Source organism: Macaca thibetana, chromosome 11 (genome assembly GCF_024542745.1).
Source record: "Macaca thibetana thibetana isolate TM-01 chromosome 11, ASM2454274v1, whole genome shotgun sequence".
Taxonomy (NCBI): Eukaryota; Metazoa; Chordata; class Mammalia; order Primates; family Cercopithecidae; genus Macaca; species Macaca thibetana.
In genome coordinates this window covers 94910314-94936579 of record NC_065588.1, presented here as the reverse complement: position 1 = coordinate 94936579, position 26266 = coordinate 94910314, and the positions used below count along the sequence as shown (strand labels likewise).

General features: G+C 39.9%; 1 protein-coding gene across 3 annotated transcripts in view; it reads left to right on the top strand.

Moving 5' to 3' along the window:
- The window catches only part of IKBIP (IKBKB interacting protein), a 31020-nt gene extending 5658 nt beyond the window's left edge, over positions 1-25362 (top strand). Inside the window, exons 2-3 of one of the 3 annotated variants that reach the window (XM_050749345.1) lie at positions 4698-4815; positions 24432-25362. In XM_050749345.1, the coding sequence (XP_050605302.1) occupies positions 4698-4815; positions 24432-25187 (874 nt within the window). In that variant the 3' untranslated portion in view covers positions 25188-25362. Of the gene's footprint in view, positions 1-4697; positions 4816-12004; positions 14520-24431 lie in introns of those variants that run through there. The other 2 variants (XM_050749344.1, XM_050749346.1) reach the window with 2 other exon arrangements.
- Positions 25363-26266: the final 904 nt, after the last annotated feature.

Sequence of the window (26266 nt, the reverse complement as noted above, 5' to 3'; positions counted from 1 at the left end):
TAATCCCAGCACTTTAGGAGGCCGAGGCAAGAGGATCGCTTGAGCCCAGGGAGTTTGACCTGCAGTGAACTATGGTTGCGTCACTGTAGACCTCTTCCTCTTCAGCTACCTCAAAAAAACAAACAAACAAAAAATAGCCAGATCTTTTGTTTGTTTGTTTGTTTGTTTGTTTGTTTTAGCCAGTGGTGGTAGTGTACCTGTGGTCCTAGCTACTTGCTGCTTGAGAGACTGAGGTGGGAGAATCACTTGAACCCAGGAGTTCAAGGCTGCAGTAAGCTATGATGAGGCTACAGTACTCCAGCCTGGGTAACAGAATGAGACCCTGTCGAAAAACAAACTACAACCCTATAAAGTATTGGCTGGGTGCTATGGCTCACACCTATAATCCCAACAGTTTGAGAGGCCAAGACAGGAAGATCACTTGAGCCCAGGAGTTCAAGACAAGACTGGGCAACATGGGAAGACCCCCATCTCTATAAAAAATTTAAAAATTAAGGCCGGGCGCGGTGGCTCAAGCCTGTAATCCCAGCACTTTGGGAGGCCGAGACGGGCGGATCACGAGGTCAGGAGATCGAGACCATCCTGGCTAATACGGTGAAACCCCGTCTCTACTAAAAATACAAAAAACTAGCCGGGCGAGGTGGCGGGCGCCTGTGGTCCCAGCTACTCGGGAGGCTGAGGCAGGAGAATGGCAGGAACCCGGGAGGCGGAGCTTGCAGTGAGCTGAGGTCCGGCCACTGTACTCCAGCCCGGCGACAGAGCGAGACTCCGTCTCAAAAAAAAAAAAAAAAAAAAAAAAAAAAAAAAAAAATTTAAAAATTAGCCAGGCATTGTGGCACATGCCTGTGTTCCCAGCTACTCAGGAGGCTGAGGGGGTAGGTTGGATTGGGCCTGCGAGGCTGCAGTGAGCCATGATCACACCACTGCACTCCAGCCTGGGAAAGAGAGCAAGATCTTGTCTTTAAAAAATAAAATAAGGTATTATCCCCACTTCACAGATGAGGAGACATCAAAGTTTTTTTTTTTGTTTTTTTTTTTTTGTTTTTTTTTTGAGACGGAGTCTCACGCTGTTGCCCAGGCTGGAGTGCAGTGGCGCGATCTCGGCTCACTGCAAGCTCCGCCTCCTGGGTTCACGCCATTCTCCTGCCTCAGCCTCCTGAGTAGCTAGGACTACAGGCGCCCGCCACCGCGCCCGGCTAATTTTTTGTATTTTTTTTTTTTTAGTAGAGACGGGGTTTCACTGTGGTCTCGATCTCCTGACCTTGTGATCCGCCCGCCTCGGCCTCCCAAAGTGCTGGGATTACAGGCTTGAGCCACCGCGCCCGGCCGAGACATCAAAGTTATTTAACTTGCCCAAAGTGATTATACATCTTAGTAAATGCCAGAGCTAAGGCAGTCCAGTCACCCACCTAATCAGTATGATTCGTTGCCTCCCTTTGATATTAATACCCAACAAAAGGCCCACATCCTAGAAATAGAAATCCCTGGGTCCAGAATTATAATTATTTTCTTCCTTCTACTAGAAGGTATACCCTTTAGCAGACCCTAATTGCCTGTTTTTTACACTCATCTAAATGGGAAGACTGGGAACTGCTCTTATTAGAATATGCCCCTGACTCATAAAAAGAAATGAAGCACCTTATGCCCTAACATGGATGCCAGTTTGAAAGCTTAGTTTTTCAGAACTGAAGCAGCTTTCTCAGCATATTTTCTTGACTTCTAGAAAATCAGTCATCTAGGCCGGGTGCGGTGGCTCACACCTGTAATCACTTGAACCTGGAAGTGCAGGTTGCAGTGAGCCAAGATCATGCCACTGCACTCCAGCCTAGGCAGCGGAGCGAGACCCTGTCTCAAAAAAAAAAAGAAAGAAAAAAAAATCAATCATCTTCTTTAATGTTAAATGAATTAATATTTATTATCAAGTACTTAGAATAGTGTCTGGCACATATAAGTGAAAAATAAAATACATTTTAACATAGCACAGCACACACCACTTCGTTTTTTTCTTCACTGGTGCTAAGTCAGCTTTGTACTTTTTTCTTATATGCACTGTTCACATGTATCAAGGATGAATTTTTGTTATTTTAGTAAGAGGCTAATCATCAAAAAAACTAATTATCAGAGACGATATTCCCACTAACATGACACAGATTTTGTTTAAAGCTTGAATTTGAAAAGAAGTTCTGAGAAAGTCCTTTAATATATTTTTGTAGTGAATCAACCTTCATACAAAAGTCTCTTTTATAATAATGATTTCATTCTGAATAAGCTCGCTAATATGTAGTATAGATCTATGGTGGAGTATTGGATAATAAAACCAGTCCCTGAAATTAACTGTATTTCTTTTTTTACTTCTTTTTGTTTTCTTTTTTTTCTGGCAGGGAGGGACAGGAAGGCGTGAGGAGGGCCACTCTTATTTCTTTAGGGTGGTCTCTTTCTTAATAGGGTCTCTATCTGCTGGTCTCAGATATCCTATACTCTGGGGGGGGAAAAAAAACTCTTAAAAGCCAGAAATGAAACAGCCAATGACAAAAGAATTATGTTCAGCCATCTTTGAGAATTAGGATAATAGTGTTTTCTAATAACCAGAAGCTTTAAAGGTTGCTATTAATTTAAACACAGGAGAAAAGTCCATCTGTGCTAATAATGTAACCTGGGATCCTGTAGAATAGAAATTAGCCAGCATCATCAAAAGAAATGTATTTCCTCCAGTATTGTAAACATTTGTCTAATTTAGCTTTGGACAATTTTGTAGCTACAGTTAGCCTAATGATGCCATTTATGAACTCAAAGCATTACCACTTTTGCAAGGATGCACAAAGTTCATATAACTGCACTTACTCGGAAAAGTCTTTCACTTCTCCATTAAGCCTTGGGATCTTTAAATGATTGCCTTTCAATGGAAATGAATTTCACAAAACACAGTCGGTCAGTATAGTTCTAAGTTTGACTATGCACTTAGACTACCCGAGAAGCTGTTGAGTTTCCAACATCCAAGCCACATCCCAAGCCAATTAAATCAGAATCTTCCTGAGACCCATGCATCAGATTTGTTAAAGCTGCCAGGTGATTGCAGTATGTAGCAAAGCTTTTGAACAACTTGTCTCAGGACTGTGATTTAGGCACTGTTCTCCAATTCATATCCATTTAAATCCAAATTTCAAAGGAGAATTATACTCAATTCTGTTAAGAACAACACAATTATTGTTCTTCTCATGGTTCTGCTCCATTGCATTTTGATGACTCAATGTGCAAAGAATTTCAACTGTTTTTTTTTTTCTGAGCCTGAAGAATTGAGTTAAAGTAGACAAAATGGTATTAGATACAAGACAATTCTTCTGTGCTTGCTCATTTCAAATCCTGTATAAACAGATGTTGATTTGTTGTTTTGAAGATTGAGGTAGCTTTTTGGGCTTCCACTTGTGATGAAAAATAAACTCCAATTTTAGAGTGACATCTCAAGTACACCTATACGAATCACATATCATTGAGTATAACCAATTGTACAGTTTATACACTTTGCACTGATTGTGATCTGTTGTCACTTTGACAATGGCTTTTTTTCTATTTTCATACCTCTTTTCACACCTCCTGCTATTTTGCAACTTCTAATTACTGTCACTTCTCTCTTCTACTCCACTGCTTTTCATCAATCTACTCTTCTACATTTCAGTTTTAAAATACTTTTTTATAGATAACTCTTGTTTCTCCTACATTTCAGCATAAAAACACCTGTTTTCTAGATATTACCCAAGTATGGCCTTGTGAAAAACAGTAGAGATCAAAGATCTTGTTCTAAATTTTTCACTGTGTCTTCCTCTAAAATATTTCTTGTGCATGCATCTGTTACAGATATCACACCGTCTTATTTGTTGGGCTGTGAACTGTGAACAAGGGCAGTGCTTTACTCATCTTTGTATGAGTTAAACCAATACCTACCTCATGAAAATCTGTCAAAATAAACTGATAAAAGTTCTATCTAGGCCGGGCATGTTGGCCCACACTTGTAATCCCAGCACTTTGGGAGGCTGGAGTGGGAGGATCACTTGAGGCCAGGAATTCAAGACCACCTTGGGGCTAGACATGGTGGCTCATGCCTGTAATCCTAGCACTTTGGGAGGCCAAGGCGGGTGGATCACTTTAGGTCAGGAGTTCAAAACCAGCCTGGCCAAGCGAAACCCCGTCTCTACTAAAAATATAAAAAAATTAGCGGGACATGTTGGCAGGCGCCTTTAATCCCAGCTACTTGGGAGGCTGAGGAGGAGAATCTCCTGAACCCAGGAGGTGAAGGTTGCAGTGAGCCAAGATCGCGCCATTGCACTCCAGCCTGGGCAACAAGAGCGAAACTCCATTAAAAAAAAAAAAAAGCTAAAGACTACCTTGGGCAACATACCGAGATGGTGTCTCTACAAAGAAAAAATAAATTAACCAGCTTACAGTCCTAGCTACTTGGGAGGTTGAAGTAGGATGATCACTTGAGCCCAGGAGTTCAAGGCTACAGTAAGCTATGATTGTGACACTGCATTCCAGCCTGGGTGACAGACTAACACCCAGTGTGGAAAGAAAAAAAAAAAAAACTACAGCTACCCATACCAGAATTTATGTTGTTCTTAACAGAATTGGGTATAATTCTCCTTTGAAATTTGGATTTAAATGGATATGAATTGGAGAATAGTGATTTTTCTTTTCTTTTCCAGGTTTGTATTTCAGCAGTCGGAAAAATTTGCAAAGGTGGAAAACCAATACCAGTTACTGAAACTAGAAACCAATGAATTTCAACAACTTCAAAGTAAAATCAGTTTAATTTCAGAAAAGGTAATCATTAATTGGCTTATCTGGGACAGTATTTCCCATTTTACTACCCCACTATCATTTCTCTATCCCAGCTCGGAACTTCTTTCTTCCTGCCTTTTAGACCATTACTATTTTAACTCTCACTGATCTTCCTACCTCTTGACATTCTCCCTCGGAGCTATTTTGACTCAGATTGCATTTTGAAGGACAAGGATTTTTTAATATGACAATTTCTAGTATTGAAAAAGACCAATTTGTTCATGTTAGCATGATGCTAATTTTCTACTTAAGTGTCACGTATCTAGAGCATTGAAAATATGGTTGATCATGTCTACAGCCATACCACCCTGAACGCGCTCAATCTCATCTGAAAATATGGTTGATCTTTGGACATAAAATTAGAATATGAATAACACTTATTGGGAAAAGATCTATATTTTTTTTCCTTACTTTCTGCTTTTTAAGGATATATGTATATGCATTTAAGAATGGCTAGCCTAAGCTGGGAGCAGTGGCTTATGCCTATAATCCCAGCACTGTGGGAGGCTGAGGCAGGCAAATCGCTTGAGGTCAGGAGTTAAGAGACCAGCCTGGCCAACATGGTGAAAACCCATCTCTACTAAAAATACAAAAGTTAGCCGGGTATAGTGCACATGCCTGTAATCCCAGCTACTCGGGAGGCTGAGACAGGAGAATCTCTTGAACCCATGAGGTGGAGGTTGCAGTGAGCCGAGATTGCGCCACTGCACTGTAGCCTGGGCTACAGAGTGAGGATCCGTCGCCAAAAAAAAAAAAAAAAAAAAAAAAAAAAAGTTAAAAAAAAGAATGGCTAGCCTAAAAGTAAGTATTTGTCCTGTAACCAAATAAGAATTCCAGTGAAAATTAAAATAATACCATGTCTATATTGTGTTTCTTCAAGTTGCTGATTTCTACTAGATGCATTATAACTATGATTCTTAGAAATGTGAGGCAAATAAACATTTTTGTAACTCCCACACCTCTGAAGAAAAAGTTAGCTGTGATCAATAAGGCATCATGTGGGACTTTTCTGGGTACCAGGGACCAAGATATCATTGGGAAATATGGCTTGTTCATTTATTCATTCACTAAACCTTTGCTCATGTCACAAGGTAAGCAAGGACCTATGCTTGGCACCAGGGTGGGTAAGGATGTTATAAAAATAGAGATGAAATGGAACATCTAAGTCTCTGCAGCCCCATGCACAGGATAAGCATATAATCCCCCAGAAGAGAAAAGCCATGGAGGAAAATTAAATATCCTTCACACATGCCAGGGGATTCCATGGATGGTGAGACTAAGGGATTTGGGGAAGGAGCTGCAAAGCAGTTGGCATTTTCACATAGGGCTCAAATTGGAATCTGAGCCAGGCGTGGTGGCTCATGCCTGTAATCCCAGCACTTTGGGAAGCCAAGGCAGGCGGATCACCTTGAGGTCAGGAGTTTGAGACCAGACTGGCCAACATGGTGAAACCCTGTCTCTACTAAAAATACAAAACTATTAGCTGGGCATAGTGGTTCATGCCTGTAATCCCAGCTACTTGGGAGGCTGATGCATGAGAATTGCTTGAACCGGGGAGGCAGAGGTTTCAGTGAGCTGAGATCACACCACTGCACTCCAGCCTGGCCAACAGAGTAAGACTCTGTCTCAAAAAAAAAATAAAATAAAATAAAATTGGAATCTGGTTGTAGTTGTTGGGGGAACTCTAACATACCATTAGAAGAAATCCCAGGGGCAAGAAACTTCATATATATTTTTTTTTTTAATTTTTTTGAGATAGGGTCTCCCCCTGTCATCCCAGCTCTCACTCTGTCATCCAGGCTGGTGTACAGTATTGGAATAACAGCTCACTGCAGCTTCAACCTCCCAGGCTCAAGCACTCCTCCCAACTCAGCCTCCCAAGTAACTGGGACTAACAGGCATGCTACTGCACCCAGCTAATTTTTTTTTCTTTAGTTTTTTGGAGAGACGGGGTCTTGCTACATGCCCAGGCTGGTATCAAACTCCTGGGCTTAAATTACCCTTCTGCCTCTGCCTCCCAAAGAATTGATATTACAAATGTGAGCCACTTTGCCTTGCCAAAACTTCACATATTTAATTAAAAGCTATTGAAGGCCAGGCATGGTGACTCACACCTGTAATCTCAGCACACTGGGAGGCCAAGGTGGGCAGATCACGAGGTCAGGAGTTTGAGATCAGCCTGGCCAACATGGTGAAACCCCACCTCTACTAAAAATACAAAAATTAGCTGGGCATGGTGGCAGGCGCCTGTAATCCCAGCTACTTGGGAGGCTGAGGCAGGAGAATCGCTTTAACCTGGGAGGTGGAGGTTGCAGTGAGCCAAGACTGTGCCATTGCACTCCAGCCTGGACAACAGAGTGAGACTCTGTCTCAATAAATAAATAAATATAAATAAAGGCTATTGAAAACTTATTTTGAACAGAGATTTCTCTTTTTTAGGGGGGGGGGTTGGTACTGTGTTTCACTTTTCTCACCCAGGCTGGAATACAATGGCTCAATTTTGTCTCACTGCAACCTCCGCCCAGGCTGCAGTGCAGTGGCGCAATCTCGGCTTACTGTAACCTCTGCCTCCCCATTGTAAGTGATTCTCCTGCCTCAGCCTCCCGAGTAGCTGGTACTACAGGTGCATACCACCATGCCCAGCTAATTTTTATATTTTTAGTAGAGATGGGGTTTCACCATGTTGGCCAGACTGGGCACGGTGGCTCACACCTGTAATCCCAGCACTTTGGGGGGCCGAGGCGGGTGGATCACCTGAGGTCAGGAGTTCAAGACCAACCTGACCAACATGGTGAAACCCCATCTCTACTAAAAACACAAAAATTAGCCAGGCATGGTAGCACATGCCTGTAGTCCCAGCTACTCAGGAGACTGAGGCAGGAGAATCGCTTACACTAGGGAGGCAGAGGTTACAGTAAACTGAGATCGCGCCACTACACTCCAGCCTGGGCAACAAAGCGAGACTCCATCTCAAAAAAAAAAAAAGCTTTTGAAGCAGGTTTTTAAAATATTATAGAATCTAAAAAATCCAAAAAATTTTCAGTCTTGGCCTGGCGTGGTGGCTCACGCCTGTAATCCCAGCACTTTGCGAGGCCAAGGCAGGTGGATCACCTGAGGTCAGGAGTTCAAGACCAGCCTGACCAACGTGGAAAAACCCCATCTCTACTAAAAATACAAAAAATTAGCTGGGCGTGGTGGCGCATGCCTGTAATCCCAGCTACTCAGGAGGCTGAGGTAGGAGAATCGCTTGAACCCGCGAGGTGGAGGTTGTGGTGAGCCGAGATCGCGCCATTGCACTCCAGCCTGGGCAACAAGAGTGAAACTCTGTCTCAAAAAAAAAAAAGAAAGAAATATTCAGTCTTTTCATAGCTTTTTCTCCCATTCTGCCCTGGGAGTAATTTAATAAGAGGTCCCTTTTCACAAAGGTGGCCCTAAAGGACAGCATAACACAGGAGGGGAAAGCAGCTAGATGTGGACACTCATCACAAATGTGTGACCTTGGACAAATCACTATAACTTATCTTGGTCTCTATTTCATCATTTATTAAGTGAGAAATAATAAGATTTTTATAAAGATCAGGTGAGATATACAGTAATTAAGTGAGAAATAATAAGGTTTTTATAAAGATCAGATACAGTAAGTCCTCAACATTGTCAATAGCTTCCTGGAAACTACGATTTTAAGTGAAGTGTATAATGAAACCAATTTTTTTCTCATCTACGTTGTAATGAAAGGACATTAAAACAACGTTGCTGGAGGAGCTGCTCTGAATAGTTCCACTTAAAGTCAGTTTCCAAGAACCTACCAATGACGTTAAGTGAGGACTTACTTTATGTACAAATTCTTTGAAAACAATCAAGCACTAATAAAGTACTAGCTCTTTTTCTTTTTCTTTCTTTTTTTTTTTTTTTTTTTTTTTTTTGAGACAGTTTTGTTCTTATTGTCCAGGCTGGAGTGCAGTGGCGAGATCTGGCTCACTGCAACCTCCGCCTCCTGGGTTCAAGCAATTCTCCTGCCTCAGCCTCCCAAGTAGCTGGGATTACAGGCATGCGCCACCATACCTGGCTAATTTTTTGTATTTTTAGTAGAGATGGGGTTTCACCATGTTAGCCAGGATGGTCTCGATCTCCCAACCTCAGGTGATCCTCCCACCTCAGCCTCCCAAAGTGCTGGGATTACAGCGTGAGCCACCACACCCAGCCCTACTAGCTCTTTCTTTAAGAAAAAATGAGGTCCGGTGTGGTGGCTCATGCCTGTAATGTCAGCACTTTGGGAAGCTAAGGTGGGAGCATCACTTGAGCCCGGCAGTTTGAGACCAGGCCAGGCAACATGGTGAGACCCCATCTCTACAAAAAAAAAATATTTAAATAAAAATGAAAAACGATTAGAATATGTTGGCGCCCATAAATGCTAGCTACTGTGGCATACTAGTCACTACATATTTGCAGATTAAATCTATAACATCTTGAACTTACTTGGGGTGTACTGCCTTCAGATTACAGTGAGGCTCTGATGAACCTCCTCAACAGGACATTACCTTAGGTAAGGATAAGCTTGCCTCTTCAAAATACTGCTAATAAAACAACTAAACCTAAACATGTTAATCGTTAGTATTTCTCATGATTGATTTTAAATGGAACTTGTATTATGGCTGTATGTGTACATTTAAAAGAAGTTTTTATTTCTTTGGTTTTTTTGTTTTGTTTTGAGTGTGTGTGAGTGTGTGTGTGTGTGTGTGTGTGTGTGTGTTTGAGACAGGGTCTTGCTCGGTCACCCAGGATGGAATGCAGTGGCATGATCATAGCTCACTGCAACCCTGAACTCTTGGGCTCAAGGAATCCTCCCACCTCAGCCTCCCAAGTAGCTGGGACTCCAGGCGCACACCACCATGCCCAACTAATTTTTGTATGTGTGTGTAGAGACAGGGTCTTGCTTTGTGCCCAGGCTGATCTCGAACTCCTAGGCTCAAGCAGTCCTTCTGCCTTGGCTTCCCAACATGTTGGGATTAAGGCGTAAGCCACCATGCCCAACCCTTAAAATAAATTTTAAACAACATTTCAGAGTGGTGTTAGTCATTCTTGTTATATACTCTTTAGGTCTTGATTGGGGTGGACTAGAAGGCTTAGGGTCATTTTTCTTAAACATCAACAAACGTATTATTTGTACTCTGAGATGTAGGGATTACACAAAGGTATAAGACATGGTCTCTTCTATGAAATTTAGAAACTTTCACATCTGCACCCTGCTAATTCATCAGTCTGTTAATGAGTCCAATTTCGGAGTCACTTCCAGGCCTTTCTGCACCGCCCTCCTAACTTTTTATCTCTCCTCAAAGCATCCATTGCCCCCCCATGCTAATTCTTTTGTGGCACTACTTATAATCTATTGTAATTTTTTTGGTTGCTAGTTTAGCTCCCTTACTCCTCTTTAGAGCAAACACTGCATCTTTTATCTCCATTTCTCTAGAACCTGATAATGGAACTACCTCACACAGGGTACTCGGTAGATCTTGTTGGGACTCTAGAATATATGATGCAGAAGATCCAAACACTGTCTCCCAATCAAATTGTGAAATCAAGGACTATGCTGTATTTGTCTCCACTGTCTCACACAAGGCTGGCACAGAGTGAACCCTCAAAATTTGTGAATTGTATGTGCTAAGTGGCAAATATGTGGCAAATGCATATGTAATAGGTACTACAGGAATTCAGGTTGTCAGGGCTAGGGCTGTGGAAGAAATGCTGCACCGAGGAGCTGAGATCCGGTCTGAGCCTTGAAGTAAGGACAACGTAACTAAATAAAGAGGAGAGGAGGATAGCACAGGGAGAGGTTAGAGAATTTGAGACTTTATCCTGGAAGTATTAGGGAACATCAAAGGTTTTGTAACAGTGTACCATGATAGGCATACCAGTTTTTAAAAGCTTACTCTAGTAGTAGTGTGTAGGCTAATTTAGAGAGCAAGCAACTGGAAGCAGGTATTAGATATTACTTTTTCTAAAATACTTTCCTTCATCACTGAAGTCTAGGTTGGGTCTCCACCAGAGTGCTTCCACAGCTCTTCCCCTGTCATAGTGCATATACACTTGTCTTTCTCGTCAATTAAACAAAGCTGCTTAAGGGCAGAACTGTATCTTGTTCAGTATTATGTCTTCAGCGTAATGCTGCAAGCACATGATAAATTAATGATCATTTCTAGGCCTTCCTGTAGTCTCTAAAGCTGTTATCTAAGTGTAGACTAAAAGAGGTCTATGACTTGGCCTTCTATATTCCAGACACAGATTAGGAGGTGCCAGAGGCTTAGCATAATTTACAAATACTTAAAACACCTTACCATTCAATTTGACTTGTCTCACTAAACTGTTTTTTGATTCATTTTGCCTTTGTATCTGTAAGACCTGATTCTAGTACTTTCTCTGCAAGAGGTTGGTCAAAAATTTTTTTTCAGCAGAAACCCTTCCAGAATTACAGGATTTAGGAAAGATATCAAATTTTATACAAAGTTATAGTTTCTAAAAAGCCAAATAACATCTAAGTTACTTACCATTGGAGTTAAAAAGAGGAAATTGTGATCTATTTCAGGCCCTTTAACATTACTTTTCTCTTGAATATGCTTCCATAGAAGTGCTGAAATATCGATTATGTGTTCAGGTGTATTTTTTTTTTTTAACAGTGCTGGCCAGGCGCAGCGGCTCTCGCCTGTAAATCTAGTACTTTGGGAGGCCGAGGCAGGCAGATCACTAGAGGTCAACAGTTCGAGACCAGCCTGACCAACATGGTGAAACCCCATCTGTACAAAAAAATAACAAAAATTAGCTAGGCATGGTGGCGCGTACCTGTAATCCCAGCTACTCGGGGAAGCTGAAGCAAGAGAATACCTTGAACCTAGGAGGCGGAGGTTACAGTGAGCTGAGATGGTTCGACTGCACTCCAGCCTGGGTGACAGGCTGTCTCAAATAAATAAATAAATAAATAAAACACAGGGCTAACATATTTGTGAAAACTATTAACGTAATAAATGTCTTTGTCAGCATGATTCTGATATACTTGGATATTTTAGACATCTTCAGAATTTTAACATGGCATGTGTTATGCTCCTGATTGTTAAAGTGTGTTTCTCTAATATGAAAATTATTAAGTAGCCTTGGGAATTGTTTTGTGTTATAAATGCAGCTTGAGTCTACTGAAAGCATCCTTCAGGAAGCTACATCTTCCATGTCTTTGATGACCCAGTTTGAGCAGGAAGTATCCAACCTCCAAGATACCATGCATGGCATTCAAAATAATGAAGAGGTGCTCACTCAAAGGATTCAAAGCCTTAATGAGAAATTTCAGAATATTACGGATTTTTGTAAGAAAAGCCTAGAAGAAATAAACATTAATACAGACATTTTCAAATCAGAAGCAAAACATGCACATTCTCGAGTAACTGTCCAAATTAACTCGGCTGAGCAGGAAATAAAATTGCTCACTGAACGGCTAAAAGATTTGGAAGATAGCACACTAAGAAATATTAGAACAGTAAAAAGACAAGAAGAAGAAGATCTCCTGCGAGTAGAGGAACAGCTAGGCTCTGATACAAAGGCAGTTGAAAAGTTAGAAGAGGAACAGCATGCCCTCTTTGCCAGAGATGAAGATCTAACTAATAAACTTTCCGACTACGAACCCAAAGTTGAAGAATGCAAGACACATTTGCCAACAATTGAAAGTGCTGTTCGCTCTGTTCTCAGAGTCTCTCAGGATCTGATAGGAACAGAAAAGAAAATGGAAGACTTGACTATGCAGATGTTTAATATGGAAGATGATATGCTGAAAGCAGTGTCTGAAATAATGGAGATGCAGAAAACCCTTGAAGGAATTCAGTATGATAATCGCATATTAAAGATGCAAAATGAACTGGATGTTCTAAAAGAAAAAGTTCATGATTTTATAGTATACTCAATGCATACTACAGGAGAAAAGGAAACTGTGAAAGAATATAATATAGAAAATAAAGGAATTGGTGGTGATTTTTAAATGACCTTTATTCTGATGAACCATATCATTATACATAAATTGATTAGTCCATTGATTTTGAGTTACCTTGATATGCCTCATCTTATCCTACATTATTGGAAAATAAATGAGATGTCCACACAAATGGATTATCCACATAATCAAAGCTTTTTAAGCACTGAAACTTATTTCATTTTAACCATTTTAAATAGAAATAGTTCTTTAAAAATGTTTCTCTACTTTTAAAACAAGATACTTAATACTTTTAATGTTTTTAAAGCATTAGTGGACATCATTATTAATTTCACCTATTATATTGGACCCACATACATTGATGTCTCCAGGGGCTAATGAAGAGTATTTACTGCTTCACTAAATGACCCCAATTTGCCATTTTTCAAACCTATGTCTCATACCTTTTCTGTCACCTAATCTTGATGTCAGGTTGGTTGGTAATGTGCCTGCCTCAGTCAGTTCTTCACTTTCTTACATAATTCACTGCAGGTTAAGAATCCATACAACCAAGTTCATGGGAGTTTTGTGTAAAATAAAAGACAACATGCGTGAGGGAGAGTCTGGTGCCTTTGCTATGAATTAATATGCACTTTCTGAAAAACTATGAAGCCTGGGAAACATTTTAGTTTTTGTTAAGGTTCTAAACTGTGTTATGGATACTTGTAAGACTTTTAAAATCAGAGTATGTTCTTACATAAGGCCTTTCTTAGGAATTATGTGTATATACATCTTTGAAATATCTTTATATACCTGGGTTTTAAGTTCCAACTGTGTTAGACATGAGTTTGCTAGATCCATGATCTCTAGATGGTTTACTTAAAAATAAATAGTCCAGGCGCAGTGGCTCACGCCTGTAATCCCAGCACTTGGGGAGGCCGAGGTGGGCGGATCACGAGGTCAGGAGATCGAGACCATCCTGGCTAACATGGTGAAACCCCGTCTCTACTAAAAAATACAAAACATTAGCCGGGCATGGTGGCGGGTGCCTGTAGTCCCAGCTACTCGGGAGGCTGAGGCCGGAGAATGGCATGAACCCGGGAGGCAGAGCTTACAGTGAGCCGAGATCGCGCCACTACACTCCAGCCTGGGTGACAATGCGAGACTCTGTCTCAAAAATAAATAAATAAATACATAAATAAAAATAAATAAGCCTGTGGTCTGTTTTGAGGGAAAAGTAACATAACTCTGATAACTAGTTATGATAATAACTATGATAGTTAAAAGTATGTCATTTTAAAGATTTCCCAAACCACTAAATTTGTTTTATGAATTGATTTTATTTGAAGTTATATAATGTAGTCAACTGTATGTGGAAGTTTGTTCTTGTTTCTTTGTCAGTAACCTTACCAGTTTTATAATGAAGTTTTCAGTGGAATTAAAGAACTTGAAAGCAGTCAGTTACAAAAAGGTAGTTTTGATCAAGTAGTCTTAATATGTAAATTTGCAAGTTTTTGTAGGACCCCCAAACTCGTTCTCCATCGGAATTAAGAGGGCCTATGGTAGGCAGCCATGAATCATAAAAATAAGCCTGGCGAGTTCTGTTGTTAAGGGGCATAGCATTAATTTTTGCAGTATTAAAATTACACTTCTTGACTTCTGAATGTCTCATTTGCGTGCACTGACAAAATTCTATTTGTTTACTTTTATTTTAATGCTAATAAAACAGATTATAAAGTAAGCTGGAACTTTGTTGTTTTAACCTCCATCCTGTCAAGGCAAATGTAATTTCTTCTCTTATACTCTTCACGTTTAAATATTTTTTTCTCACCTATCACTACATTTAATATAAGGTTATTTGAACTTATGTATACCATGGTAATGGTTACTGAAAGTAAATGAAAACAATGTGGCCACTGTGCTCTATGATGATACAAGGGAAAGAAAAACTGCACTTCTACAAGTATAACATGAGAAAACTATTAAAGTGTATATGTGTGTGCATGTGTGTATAGATATGTAGATATAGACATATCCTGTATTTACGAAGAGGTTTTCCTATTAAGAAATTGTTATTATAGAGATTTAGATGTACTTAATTTGTCTTTTTGTTTCTTCCATTCATTTATTTAACCCAGATGCTTAAAATTTCAAAAACTTTCCTGTATATCAAATATTAAATTACATTGTTAGTCTTCTCTTTAGGGAAAATTACCAATATCCTAAAACACATTTTTGTATCTTTGTAACTGATAATAAATTTTATATCAATTAATTTCTTATACAGTGGCCAGGCACAGTGCCGCATGCTTGTAATCCCAATACTTTGGGAGGCTGAGGCAGAATGGCTTGAGCCCAGGAGTTTGAGACAGCCTGGGTAACATAGTGAGACCCCGTCCCTACAAAGAAAAAAAAAAGTGTAAGGAGAAGTGGGGCCAAGCACAATGGCTCACTCCTATCATTCCAATACTCTGGGACGCTGAGGTGGGAGGATCGCTTGAGCTCAGGAGTTCAAGACCAGCCTGGATAACATGGCGAGACTTCATGTCTACTAAAAGTCAAAAAAAAAGTGCATCCCTGTGGTCCTAGCGACACAGGAGGCTGAGCCCAGGTGTTCAAGGTTGCAGTGACCTGCACCACTGCATTCCAGCCTGGGTGACAGAGCAAGACCGTGTCTCAAAAGCATAAGAGTACTGGATCAGCTGGGCGCAGTGGCTCACCCCTGTAATCCCAGCACTTTGGGAGGCTGAGGTGGGCGGGTCACCTGAGGTCAGGAGTTGGAGACCAGCCTGGCCAATATGGTGAAACCCTGTCTTTACTAAAAATACAAAAATTAGCCAGACGTGGTAGCAGGTACCTGTAATCCCAGCTACTTGGGAGGCTGAGGCAGGAGAATTGCTTGAACCTGGGAGGCAGAGGTTGCAGTGAACCAAAATCAAGCCATTGCACTACAGCCTGGCAACAGAGTGAGACTCCAGGAAAAAAAAAAAAAAAAAAGTACTGGATCAATTTTTTTTAATGTAACATGAATAAATCACTTTTACAATACAAGTACCTACTTTAAACTCTTGAATATACAATTTTTTTTTTTTTTTTTTTTTTTTTTTTTTTTTGAGACGGAGTCTCGCTCTGTAGCCCAGGCTGGAGTGCAGTGGCCGGATCTCAGCTCACTGCAAGCTCCGCCTCCCGGGTTCACGCCATTCTCCGGCCTCAGCCTCCCGAGTAGCTGGGACTACAGGCGCTGCCACCTCGCCCGGCTATTTTTTGTATTTCTTAGTAGAGACGGGGTTTCACCGTGTTAGCCAGGATGGTCTCGATCTCCTGACCTCGTGATCCGCCCATCTCGGCCTCCCAAAGTGCTGGGATTACAGGCTTGAGCCACCGCGCCCGGCCTGAATATACAATTTTTAAAGGTAACATTGCCTTAAATTTAGCTAAATGATCAGAAACTATTGACTAAGTATACTTGTATATTTTATAACTAAAACTCTACATTTATTAGCCTGTATGGCTTCATAGAAAAACCCATAAGATGCAAAATTAGTAGTAGTATTTTTAATGTCAACCTAATTGTAGACCTTCGTATGAATCTATAAATTGTTCAAATTTTGATGTACCATTACACAACAATGATGCTGAAAATTTACCAAACTCAATAAGAAAAAAAAAAAAAAAAAAACATCCTTTGTAGACTTAACCCATATTTGCACAGTTGACAAAAGCTCTATAAATTTTCCTAGCACCTGCTCATTTCAATTTATAAGCTATTAATTAATCTTGAGACAGGATCTCACTCTGTCACCCAGGCTGGAGTGTAGCAGCGTGATCACAGCTCACTGCAGCTTCAACCTCCTGGGCCCAAGGGATCCTCCCATCTCAGCTCCTCAGATTGCGGGAATTACAGGTGCACACCACCATGCCCAGGTAATTTTATTTTTTTGTAGAAACAGTCTCATGTTGTCTCAAACTCCTGGGCTGAAGCAGTTCTCCCACCTCGACCTCCCAAAGTGCTGGGATTAGAGGCATAAGCCACCATGACCAGCCTATAAACTATTAATTTAATACAAATCAAAATACTCCACCCCAGCTTTATACAGCAGGAAAGGAGAAAACTACCATTTTAGCACCTGTTAAAATGACATACCCACACGTATGTCAAGCATTTCTAGGAGATGTGCATTCATCATCATCATTCCTTTTTTTTTTTTTTTTTTTAAGACAAAGTCTCACTCCGTCCCTATGGTGGAGTGCAGTGGTGCAATCTCGGCTCACTGCAACCTCCACCTCCCGGGTTCAAGCGATTCTCCTGCGTCAGCCTCCCAAGTAGCTGGGACTATAGGCGCATGCCACCACGTCCAGCTAATTTTTGTATTTTTAGTAGAGATGGGGTTTCTCCATGTTGACCAGGATGATCTGGATATCTTGACCTCGTGATCCACCTTCCTTGGCCTCCCAAAGTGCTGGGATTACAGACGTGAGCCACTGCGCCCGGCCTTCATTATCATCGTCATAACAGCTGTATATATTAATTACCTACCTTGTGCCAGTCATTCTCACTAATCCTTACTACACCTTTGCTAGCTATTAGACCCATTTTACAAATAAGGAAATGGAGACAGGAACATTGGGAACCTTGCAATCACACTGTCGACCTAAGTCTGTTCAATTCCAGAGGCCAAGGACATCTCACTACACCGTGGAGCCTGCTACTGTTCAACTAGGGGAGAAAAATCACAACAAATCTGCTGTTAGTAGAACTATCTTGATAACTCGAAAAGCAATAATTCAGTCAAATGTGTTCTCTACTATGTTGCCATTAAACCAGACTGTAAGTCCCTCAAAAGCTGTAGCTGTGCTCTAAAATTGTTTGGCCCTTGAGCATAAGAAGGAATCAATAAATGAATAAATATTGGAGAAGAGGAGAAAGCAGTGCTGAAGATCCCTAGGCTGTACTCCTCTAATCTATTAATAGGTTTTGCCACTGCATATTCTGGGCACTTTGTTTTAGGGCTTAGTTTTAAATAGTAAAAGGAGAGAATTATACCAATAATCGCTAAGATGTCTTCTGACTTTAAGTGGTTTTATTTACTTATTTACCCCTTTTTTAATATAAAAAAAAGTAGAGATGAGGATCTCTCTATGTGGCCCAGGCTGGTCTCAAACTCCTGACCTCAACGGATCCTCCTTCTTTGGCCTCCCAAGGTGCTGGGATAACAGGTGTGAGCCACTGCGCCTGATCTAAATGGTTTTAAATTATACAGATCAATAAAATGTCTAGGTCCTTTAATAGAATTCAAAGATCCTAGCTGGGCGCAGTGGCTCACACCTGTAATTTCAGCACTTTGGGAGGCCAAGGTGGGTGGATCACGAGGTCAGGAGATCGAGACCATCCTGGCCAACATGGTGAAACCTCTGTCTCTGCTAAAAATACAAAATTAGCTGAGTGTGATGGTGGGTGCCTGTAATCCCTGCTACTCGGGAGGCTGAGGCAGGAGAATCTCTTGAACCCAGGAGGCGGAGGTTGCAGTGAGCCGAGATGGCACCACTGCACTCCAGCCTGGGCGACAGAACAAGACTCTGTCTCAAAAAAAAAAAAAAAAAAAAATCCTTTAGCAAGTTTTTAGAAAGCAGATTGGACCTAGAAATCATATTCTTGAAGCGTGTTGCTGTGCTTGTAGATCCAGGTAATGTTTAACATTACAGGACGGCATCTAGCCTCATACCTTGAATATATGATAGGAATTTAATAAATATTCTGGCTGGGGGCAGTGGCTCATGCCTGTAATCCCAGCACTTTGGGAGGCTGAGGAGGGCGGATCACTTGAGGTCAGGAGTTTGCAACATGGTGAAACACTGTCTCTACTAAAAAAAAAATAAAATAAAAATAGAAAACTTAGCCTGGTGTGGTGGTGCATGCCTGTAATCCCAGCTACTTGGGGGGCTGAGGCCAGAGAATCGCTTGGGCGGCAGAGGTTGCAGTGAGCAGAGATTGCACCACTGCACTCCAGCCTGGGCAATAGAGTGAGACTCCATCTCATAAATAAATAAATAAATCACTGATGTACATTTTTTTTTTTTCTGAGAAAGGGTCTGGTTCTGTTGCCCAGACTGGAGTGCAGTGGCATGATCTCAGCTCACTGCAACCTCTGCCTCCCAGGATCAAGTCATCCTCCCAGCTCAGCCCTACTATTTTTGTAATTTTTGTAGAGATGGAGTTTCACCATGTTGCCCAGGCTGGCCTTGAACTCTTGAGCTCAAGTGATCCATCCACCCCACCTCACAAAAGTGCTGGGATTACAGGCATGAGCCACCATTCCCAGCCTTCACTGATGTGCTCTTTTCAGCTACTGATAGACTCTTAACTATTCTATCCATCCTAGGCAAATAGGTTAACCAAGCCCGAAGTAATTTTTAAAGTAATTTAATACAACAATCTCTAGACTATTACCACATTGTATTGAGCTTATATTTTAGTAAAGATCAAAAGAAGTTCAAGATAGCTTGCTTTTATAAACAACCAAGTGAAACAAAGAGATTTACTAACAGCTTCTTGCTAATAATCTGATCCTTCTAAGAATAAGCTAAGCCCATTCTTCGACATCTTAATTGTTTAATTGCTATTAAGCTACTTTTACCAGAGTAGATACATTAATAAATGATAACCTGGTAATGAAATAGACGAAAGTAGCCATCTAGTCTTTTCTCCCTTGAGAGATTGTTTCATCAAATACACTATATTGCAAAACTTCCTCCTTAAAAATAAAATGTGATTTTGCAATCACTTCTTGGTTTCCTTCCTATTTGTGGCTACTGCTTAATGTCATACCCACAGGAACATTTTCGCAAGCTCACTTCTCTACCAAAAAACACATTTTGGACCACCTTATCCACCAATAATTAATTTTAGCATAAAGCGACTGAGGAGAAAAATCCTCAAGTGTATTTTGAAATTAAACATTTGTGATGGGGCGAAGTGGGGGAGTTGCTACTTAGAATTATTTTGTCCTACTGCCCCATTTCCATACTTCATTATAATTATTTTGCAACTATATGGCTGCTTCTTTTTAAAGCTGCCCTCAAAGTAATATTCTGAGCATAATGCATTTTTATTTATGTTAAATAAAACTAAATGTATAATAACCAAAACAATCTCAAAAGGTTGGCATTAGCTGAGTCAGCCAAATACAATTTAAGAAAGATAATTCAAGCTAGGTGTGGTGGCTCATGCCTGTAATCCCAGCATTTTGGGAGGATTACTTGAGCCAGGAGTTCAAGACCAGCCTGGGCAGCTTAGTGAGACCCCCATCTCAAAATTTTTTTTTTAAAGAAAGATAATTGATAAGAAAACATTGAAGAAATACACAATTATTTTAGCAAAAAGATATATTTAGATTATACTGCATATTTAATTTTGTAAAAATGTTTTACAGTCTGATTATTTGTTTTAATAAATTTTAATTTCAATTTTTTTGTTTTAGAGATGGGGGTCTTGCTATATGCCCAGGCTGCAGCACAGTTAGTATTCATAGGCGCAATCATAGCACACTACAGTGTCAAACTCCTGGACTCAAGCTTTTTTATGTCTTCTTTTCTGAGTTTTAAGTAATACATTTATCGACATTCTGTGTCCCAAACTAAACTACAAACTCCCTAAAAGCAGAGACTGTTCTTGATCATATTAGCACATACTGCATTATAGTATATGTTATAGAATCAAGCTAGTTTTATTAATAGAAAGTTATAATTTCCTACTTTACAACATAGTGCTTTCCTAGAAAGCAAGCTGAAAGTTAAATGTGCAAAAGTCAAATGATTGACTTACACATTATAAATGGGATTCTTTTTCCAGAGTAATTACTGTATGTCTGTCTTTGGGCATAGGCATTAGCAATGTATTTCTAGCCATTTTACATTTGTTTCTTAATTTGTTTTTCTTCATAATTGAGCACACAGTCCATAGGCTAATCTTCTGATTGAAGCTAAATAGTCTTACCTGATTTGCATTTTTGTTTTGATTGTCCGACTTTATCCAACTTTGTATTGTTTATGAGATCTATCCATCTTATTACTGTGTAATTTTCCCTTCTTCATTTTATTAACTGATGGCACAGTGCAATAAAATGTCAAATATTTAAAGTTCAATAAAATATTCAACTCCCCAACACTGCTATATAGGCACGCACATGTGTGTGCACAGACACAGGACCATCATCACAAACAACAACAAAAATAACAACTCAAAATGTTGCCAGACACTTGGGTGGCTCAAAATGTTTATCAGTTAATGTGTCCAAGTTAAATCAAGATAATGACAATTTAAGAACTTTCAGGCCGGGCGCGGTGGCTCAAGCCTGTAATCCCAGCACTTTGGGAGGCCGAGACGGGCGGATCACGAGGTCAGGAGATCGAGACCATCCTGGCTAACACGGTGAAACCCCGTCTCTACTAAAAAATACAAAAAACTAGCCGGGCGAGGTGGCGGGCGCCTGTAGTCCCAGCTACTCGGGAGGCTGAGGCAGGAGAATGGCGTGAACCCGGGAGGCGGAGCTTGCAGTGAGCCGAGATCGCGCCACTGCACTCCAGCCTGGGTGACAGAGCCAGACTCCGTCTCAAAAAAAAAAAAAAAAAAGAACTTTCAGTACATAATGTATGGTGGGGAAGAAGGATGGCATTGAAACATACAAAAGTTGAAAAACGGCTGCATTTGGAATCAGAATTTTAGAACCTTGGAAATTATTTTATTTTACTTATCTGTCTTCTCTACTAAACTAAGTTGAGGCCACAACTCGAGTTATACTCATCTTTATGTTCCTCATATTTTGCATGCCTAACAACATACTAGGAACTTGAGAATTAGTTGAATTATTCAAGGTCTCATGGATGGTTAGATAGGCCAGAAAACTGTTCATAAAAGTTACAGGCCAATAAAGCATAGACATATAGTCTTTGACATTGGTCCCTTCATTCTAGCATTTGCTATAACTTGTTTGCAGTTACCTTAGACCCCGAATAGCCAAAGCAATCTTGAGCAAAAAGAACAAAGCTGGAGACATAACACTACCTGATCTCAAAATACACTGCAAAGCTGTAGTAATCCAAACAGTGTAATACTAGCATTTGAAAAAACATGGACTAATGGAACAGAATAGAGAGCCCAGAAATACATCTACAAGTATATGTTCAAATGATTCTCATCCAAGGTGCCAAAAACACACAATGGGGAAAGGACATCTCTCTAATAAATGCTGTTGAGAAAACTGGATATCCTATGCGGAAGAATGAAACTGGACCCTTATGTCAAACCATATACAAAAACCAATTCAAAATGAATTGAGGACTTAAATGTAACACCAGAAATTGAAAACTACTAGAAGAAAACATGAGGAAAAAGCTTCTTGACTTTAGTCTTGGCAAAGATTTTTTTGAATAGAACCCGAAAAGAACAAGCAACAAAAGCAAAAATAGATAAATAGGATTGCATCAACCTAAAAAGCTTCTGTACAGAAAAGGAAACAGTCAACAGAGTGAAGAGACAACCTATAGAATGGGAGAAAATACTCATGAACCATAAGTCTGAGAATGGCTTAATATCCAAAATATATAAAGAACTCAATAGCAAAAAAAAAAAAACACGATTAAACAATGGGCTATGGACATGAATAGACATTTCTCAAAAAAAGACACAGTAATGGCCAACAGGTATACGGAAAAAATGCTCAACATCACTAATTATCAGGGAAATGAAAAATTAAAACCACAATGAGGTATCAACTCACACCTGTTAGAATATTTATTATCAAAAAGACAAAAGATAAGTGTTGGTGAGAATGTAGAGAAGAGGGAACCATTGTACACTGTGGATGGGAATGTATAGCCATTATGGAAAACAGTATGGAGTTTCCTCAAAAAAAAAAAACACGATGAATAATCATATGATCCAGCAATCCAACTTTTGGATATATATCCAAAAGAAATGAATCAGTATGTCAAGGAGTTATCTGCACTCCCATATTCATTACAGCGTTAGTCCCAATAGCCAAGATATGTAGAATCAACCTAAGTGTCAATCAACAGATGAATGGATAAATAGCACACACGCACACACACACACAATGCTGTTCTGCCTTTAAAAAGAGGGAAATCCTGTTATTTGTGACTACATGGATGAACCTAAAGGATATTAAGCTAAGTGGAATGAACCAGGCACAGATAGACAAATACTACATGATGTCAATTATATGTGAAATCTAAAAAAGTCAGACTCATAGAAGTACTGAGTAGAATAGTGGTTATGAGGGATTGGAGGGGACAGGGTAGGGCAATAGAGAGATGTTGATCAAAGAATACAAAGTTTCAGTTAAACAGGAGGAATAAGTTCTAGAGATCTATTGTATAGTATGATGACTATAAATAATAATAATATATACTTGAAAACTGCTAAGAGGCCAGGCATGATGGCTCAGGGCTTATAATCTTAGCACTTTGGGAGGCTGAGTCAGGCGAATCACTTGAGATTAGGTGTTTCAGACCAGCCTAGCCAACATGGTGAAATCCTGTCACTACTAAAAATACAAAAATTAGCCAGGCGTGGTGGCGCACAACTGTGGCACCATCTACTCTGGAGACTGAGGCAGGAGAATCATTTGAACCCAGGAGGTAGAGGTTGCAGTGAGCAGAGATTGGGCCATTGCATTCCAGCCTGGGTGACAGAGTGAGTGAGACTTCCATCTCCAAAAAAAAGAGAAAGAGAATTTCCAGGAGAGTAGATCTTAAATATTTTTATTACCCAAAAAAAAAAAAAAAAAAATGAGGTGATAGATATATTCATTAGCTTGATTTAATCATTCACAAGATGTGTGTAGATATGTATATCAAAACATTACATTGTACACAATAAATATATACAATTTTAATTTGTCAATTATACCTTAGTAAAGCTGAAATAAAAAAGAAGTTATGTTGCCTTGTCTTACCCGGCAAAGCTCGATTAGAAGAAACTTTCTTTTCCCTTCTCCAGCAACTGAAAAACCATAATCACTGTCTCATGTAGCTCATTTTATTACTGTACAGAAGACCAATTGTGAAAATATTATAACATAAAAAGTGTAATTTCCAGTGACATTTCATGAAAATTTTTGTAGTGTTTCCTTCTTATTCATTAGTAATTCACTTACATTGTTCTAAATTCTCTTACTTTTGAAGCCATCTTTTACCATATGCTTTCCAGAAGAACAGTAAAGTTGTAGTTAAAAAATAACATAAGGCAAGGTGTGGTGGCTCACACCTGTAATTCCAGGCATGGATTTAGGAGGCCAAGGTGGGCAGATAACCAGAGGTCAGGAGTTCGAGACCAGCCTGTCCAACATGGTGAAGCCCTGTCTCTACTAAAAATACAAAAAAAGTTAGCTGAGGTGGGGGTCGGTGCCTGTAATCCCAGCTACTTGGGAGACTGAGTCAGGAGAAGCACTTGAACCCAGGAGGCAGAGGTTGCAGTGAGCCGAGATCATGCCACTGTACTCCATCCTGGGTAACAAAGCAAGCCTCCATCTCAAAAAAAAAAAATTAAATTAAAAAGAATTATAAAATTTAAGATGAATTTTAAATGTTAAGCTTCTAATAAATTTAATCATTGTGATATTATATTTTCTTATAGTGGCAGAAATCTGAAGCTATCATGGAACAATTGAAGTCTTTTCAAATAATTGCTCATCTAAAGCGTCTACAGGAAGAAATTAATGAGGTAAAAATTTGGTCCAATAGGATAACTGAAAAACAGGATATACTGAACAACAATCTGACAGCGCTTTCTCAAGATGTTACAAAAGTAGACCAAAGTACAACTTCCATGGCAAAAGATGTTGGTCTCAAGATTACAACTGTAAAAACAGATATACGACGGATTTCAGGTTTAGTAACTGATGTAATATCATTGACAGATTCTGTGCAAGAACTAGAAAATAAAATAGAAAAAGTAGAAAAAAATACAGTAAAAAATATAGGTGATCTTCTTTCAAGTAGTATTGATCGAACAGCAACGCTCCGAAAGACAGCATCTGAAAATTCACAAAGAATTAACTCTGTTAAGAAGACACTAACTGAACTAAAGAGTGGCTTCGACAAACATACAGATAGATTTCTAAGCTTAGAAAGTGACAGAGCCAAAGTTCTGAAGACAGTGACTTTTGCAAATGATCTAAAACCAAAGGTGTATAATCTAAAGAAGGACTTTTCCCGTTTGGAACCATTAGTAAATGATTTAACACTACGCATTGGGAGATTGGTTACCGACTTACTACAAAGAGAGAAAGAAATTGCTTTCTTAAATGAAAAAATATCTAATCTAACAATAGTCCAAGCTGAGATTAAGGATATTAAAGATGAAATAGCACACATTTCAGATATGAATTAGTCTGACATTGGCATTAGAGTAAGGTAATGTTTTAATGGGACCTCTCGTGAGAAGACTGGTAAATCAGAAATAATATTTTGGAGTAAAAGTCATTTTATGTTTAATCCTATTTTGTACAGTAAAAAATAAAACTTTTAAACAGGTCGGTTTTCTAAAATAAATATGCTAAAACCTATTTTGGCAACTTTATATAGCAAGAACTTTATCCATCCTTCTGACATACATGTTGTTACACACACACACACACACACACACGTAGGAGAAGCAGAATCTGCTAGTAGCATAGGGAGATCTCGAAGGGACAGGATCTGAATCCCCACTTGCCCTCTCTGGCTGCCAGGGAGCCCAGAATGTGTGTTTGGGGACCTAACTGAAGAACTACCCCTCAGGGCACAGGGCTGCAGCAGTCATTATCCAATTAGAGGAAGAGAAACTAGAAAGGTCACGGCCACTGAGCTGCAGGGAGGAAAAAATAAAGTAAGCCTTTCTGGGTCCTTCATGGCTTTAGGAAACAGGGAAAGGAACAGTAGTGTCTCGGTCTATTTGGGCTGGTATATAACAGTATAGCAAGAACTTTAGGTAGCCTGTAACTAACAAATTTATTTCTCACTGTTCTAGAGGCTGGAAAGTCTGAGATCAAGGTGCTGGCAGATTCGGTGTCTGGTGTGGGCCCACTTCCTGGTTCATAGATAGCACCTTTTAGCTGTGTCCTTGCATGGTGGAAGGGGCAAGCAGCAATCTGGGGCCTCTTTTACAGGGGCACTAATCCTGTCCATGAAGACTCCTCCTACCTTATGACCTAATTCCCTCCCAAATGTCTCACTTTGGATTTCAACCTATGAATTTTGGGGAGACACATTCAGGCCATAGCAAGTATGTTACTTAATAAAAGGGGTTGGAAAGTGGCTTCTAGAGCAAGGGTTGTAGGGGAGGGTGTAGACTGAAGGGGGCTTGACAAGCCTCAGACAGAGACTCTGCCTCAAAGCAACACAATTCGTATCATGATGATGTGACCAGAAGTAGCCAAAGCAACTAGAGAAGGAGGCTATAAGTCCGGGCTCTGTGCCTCACACCTGTAA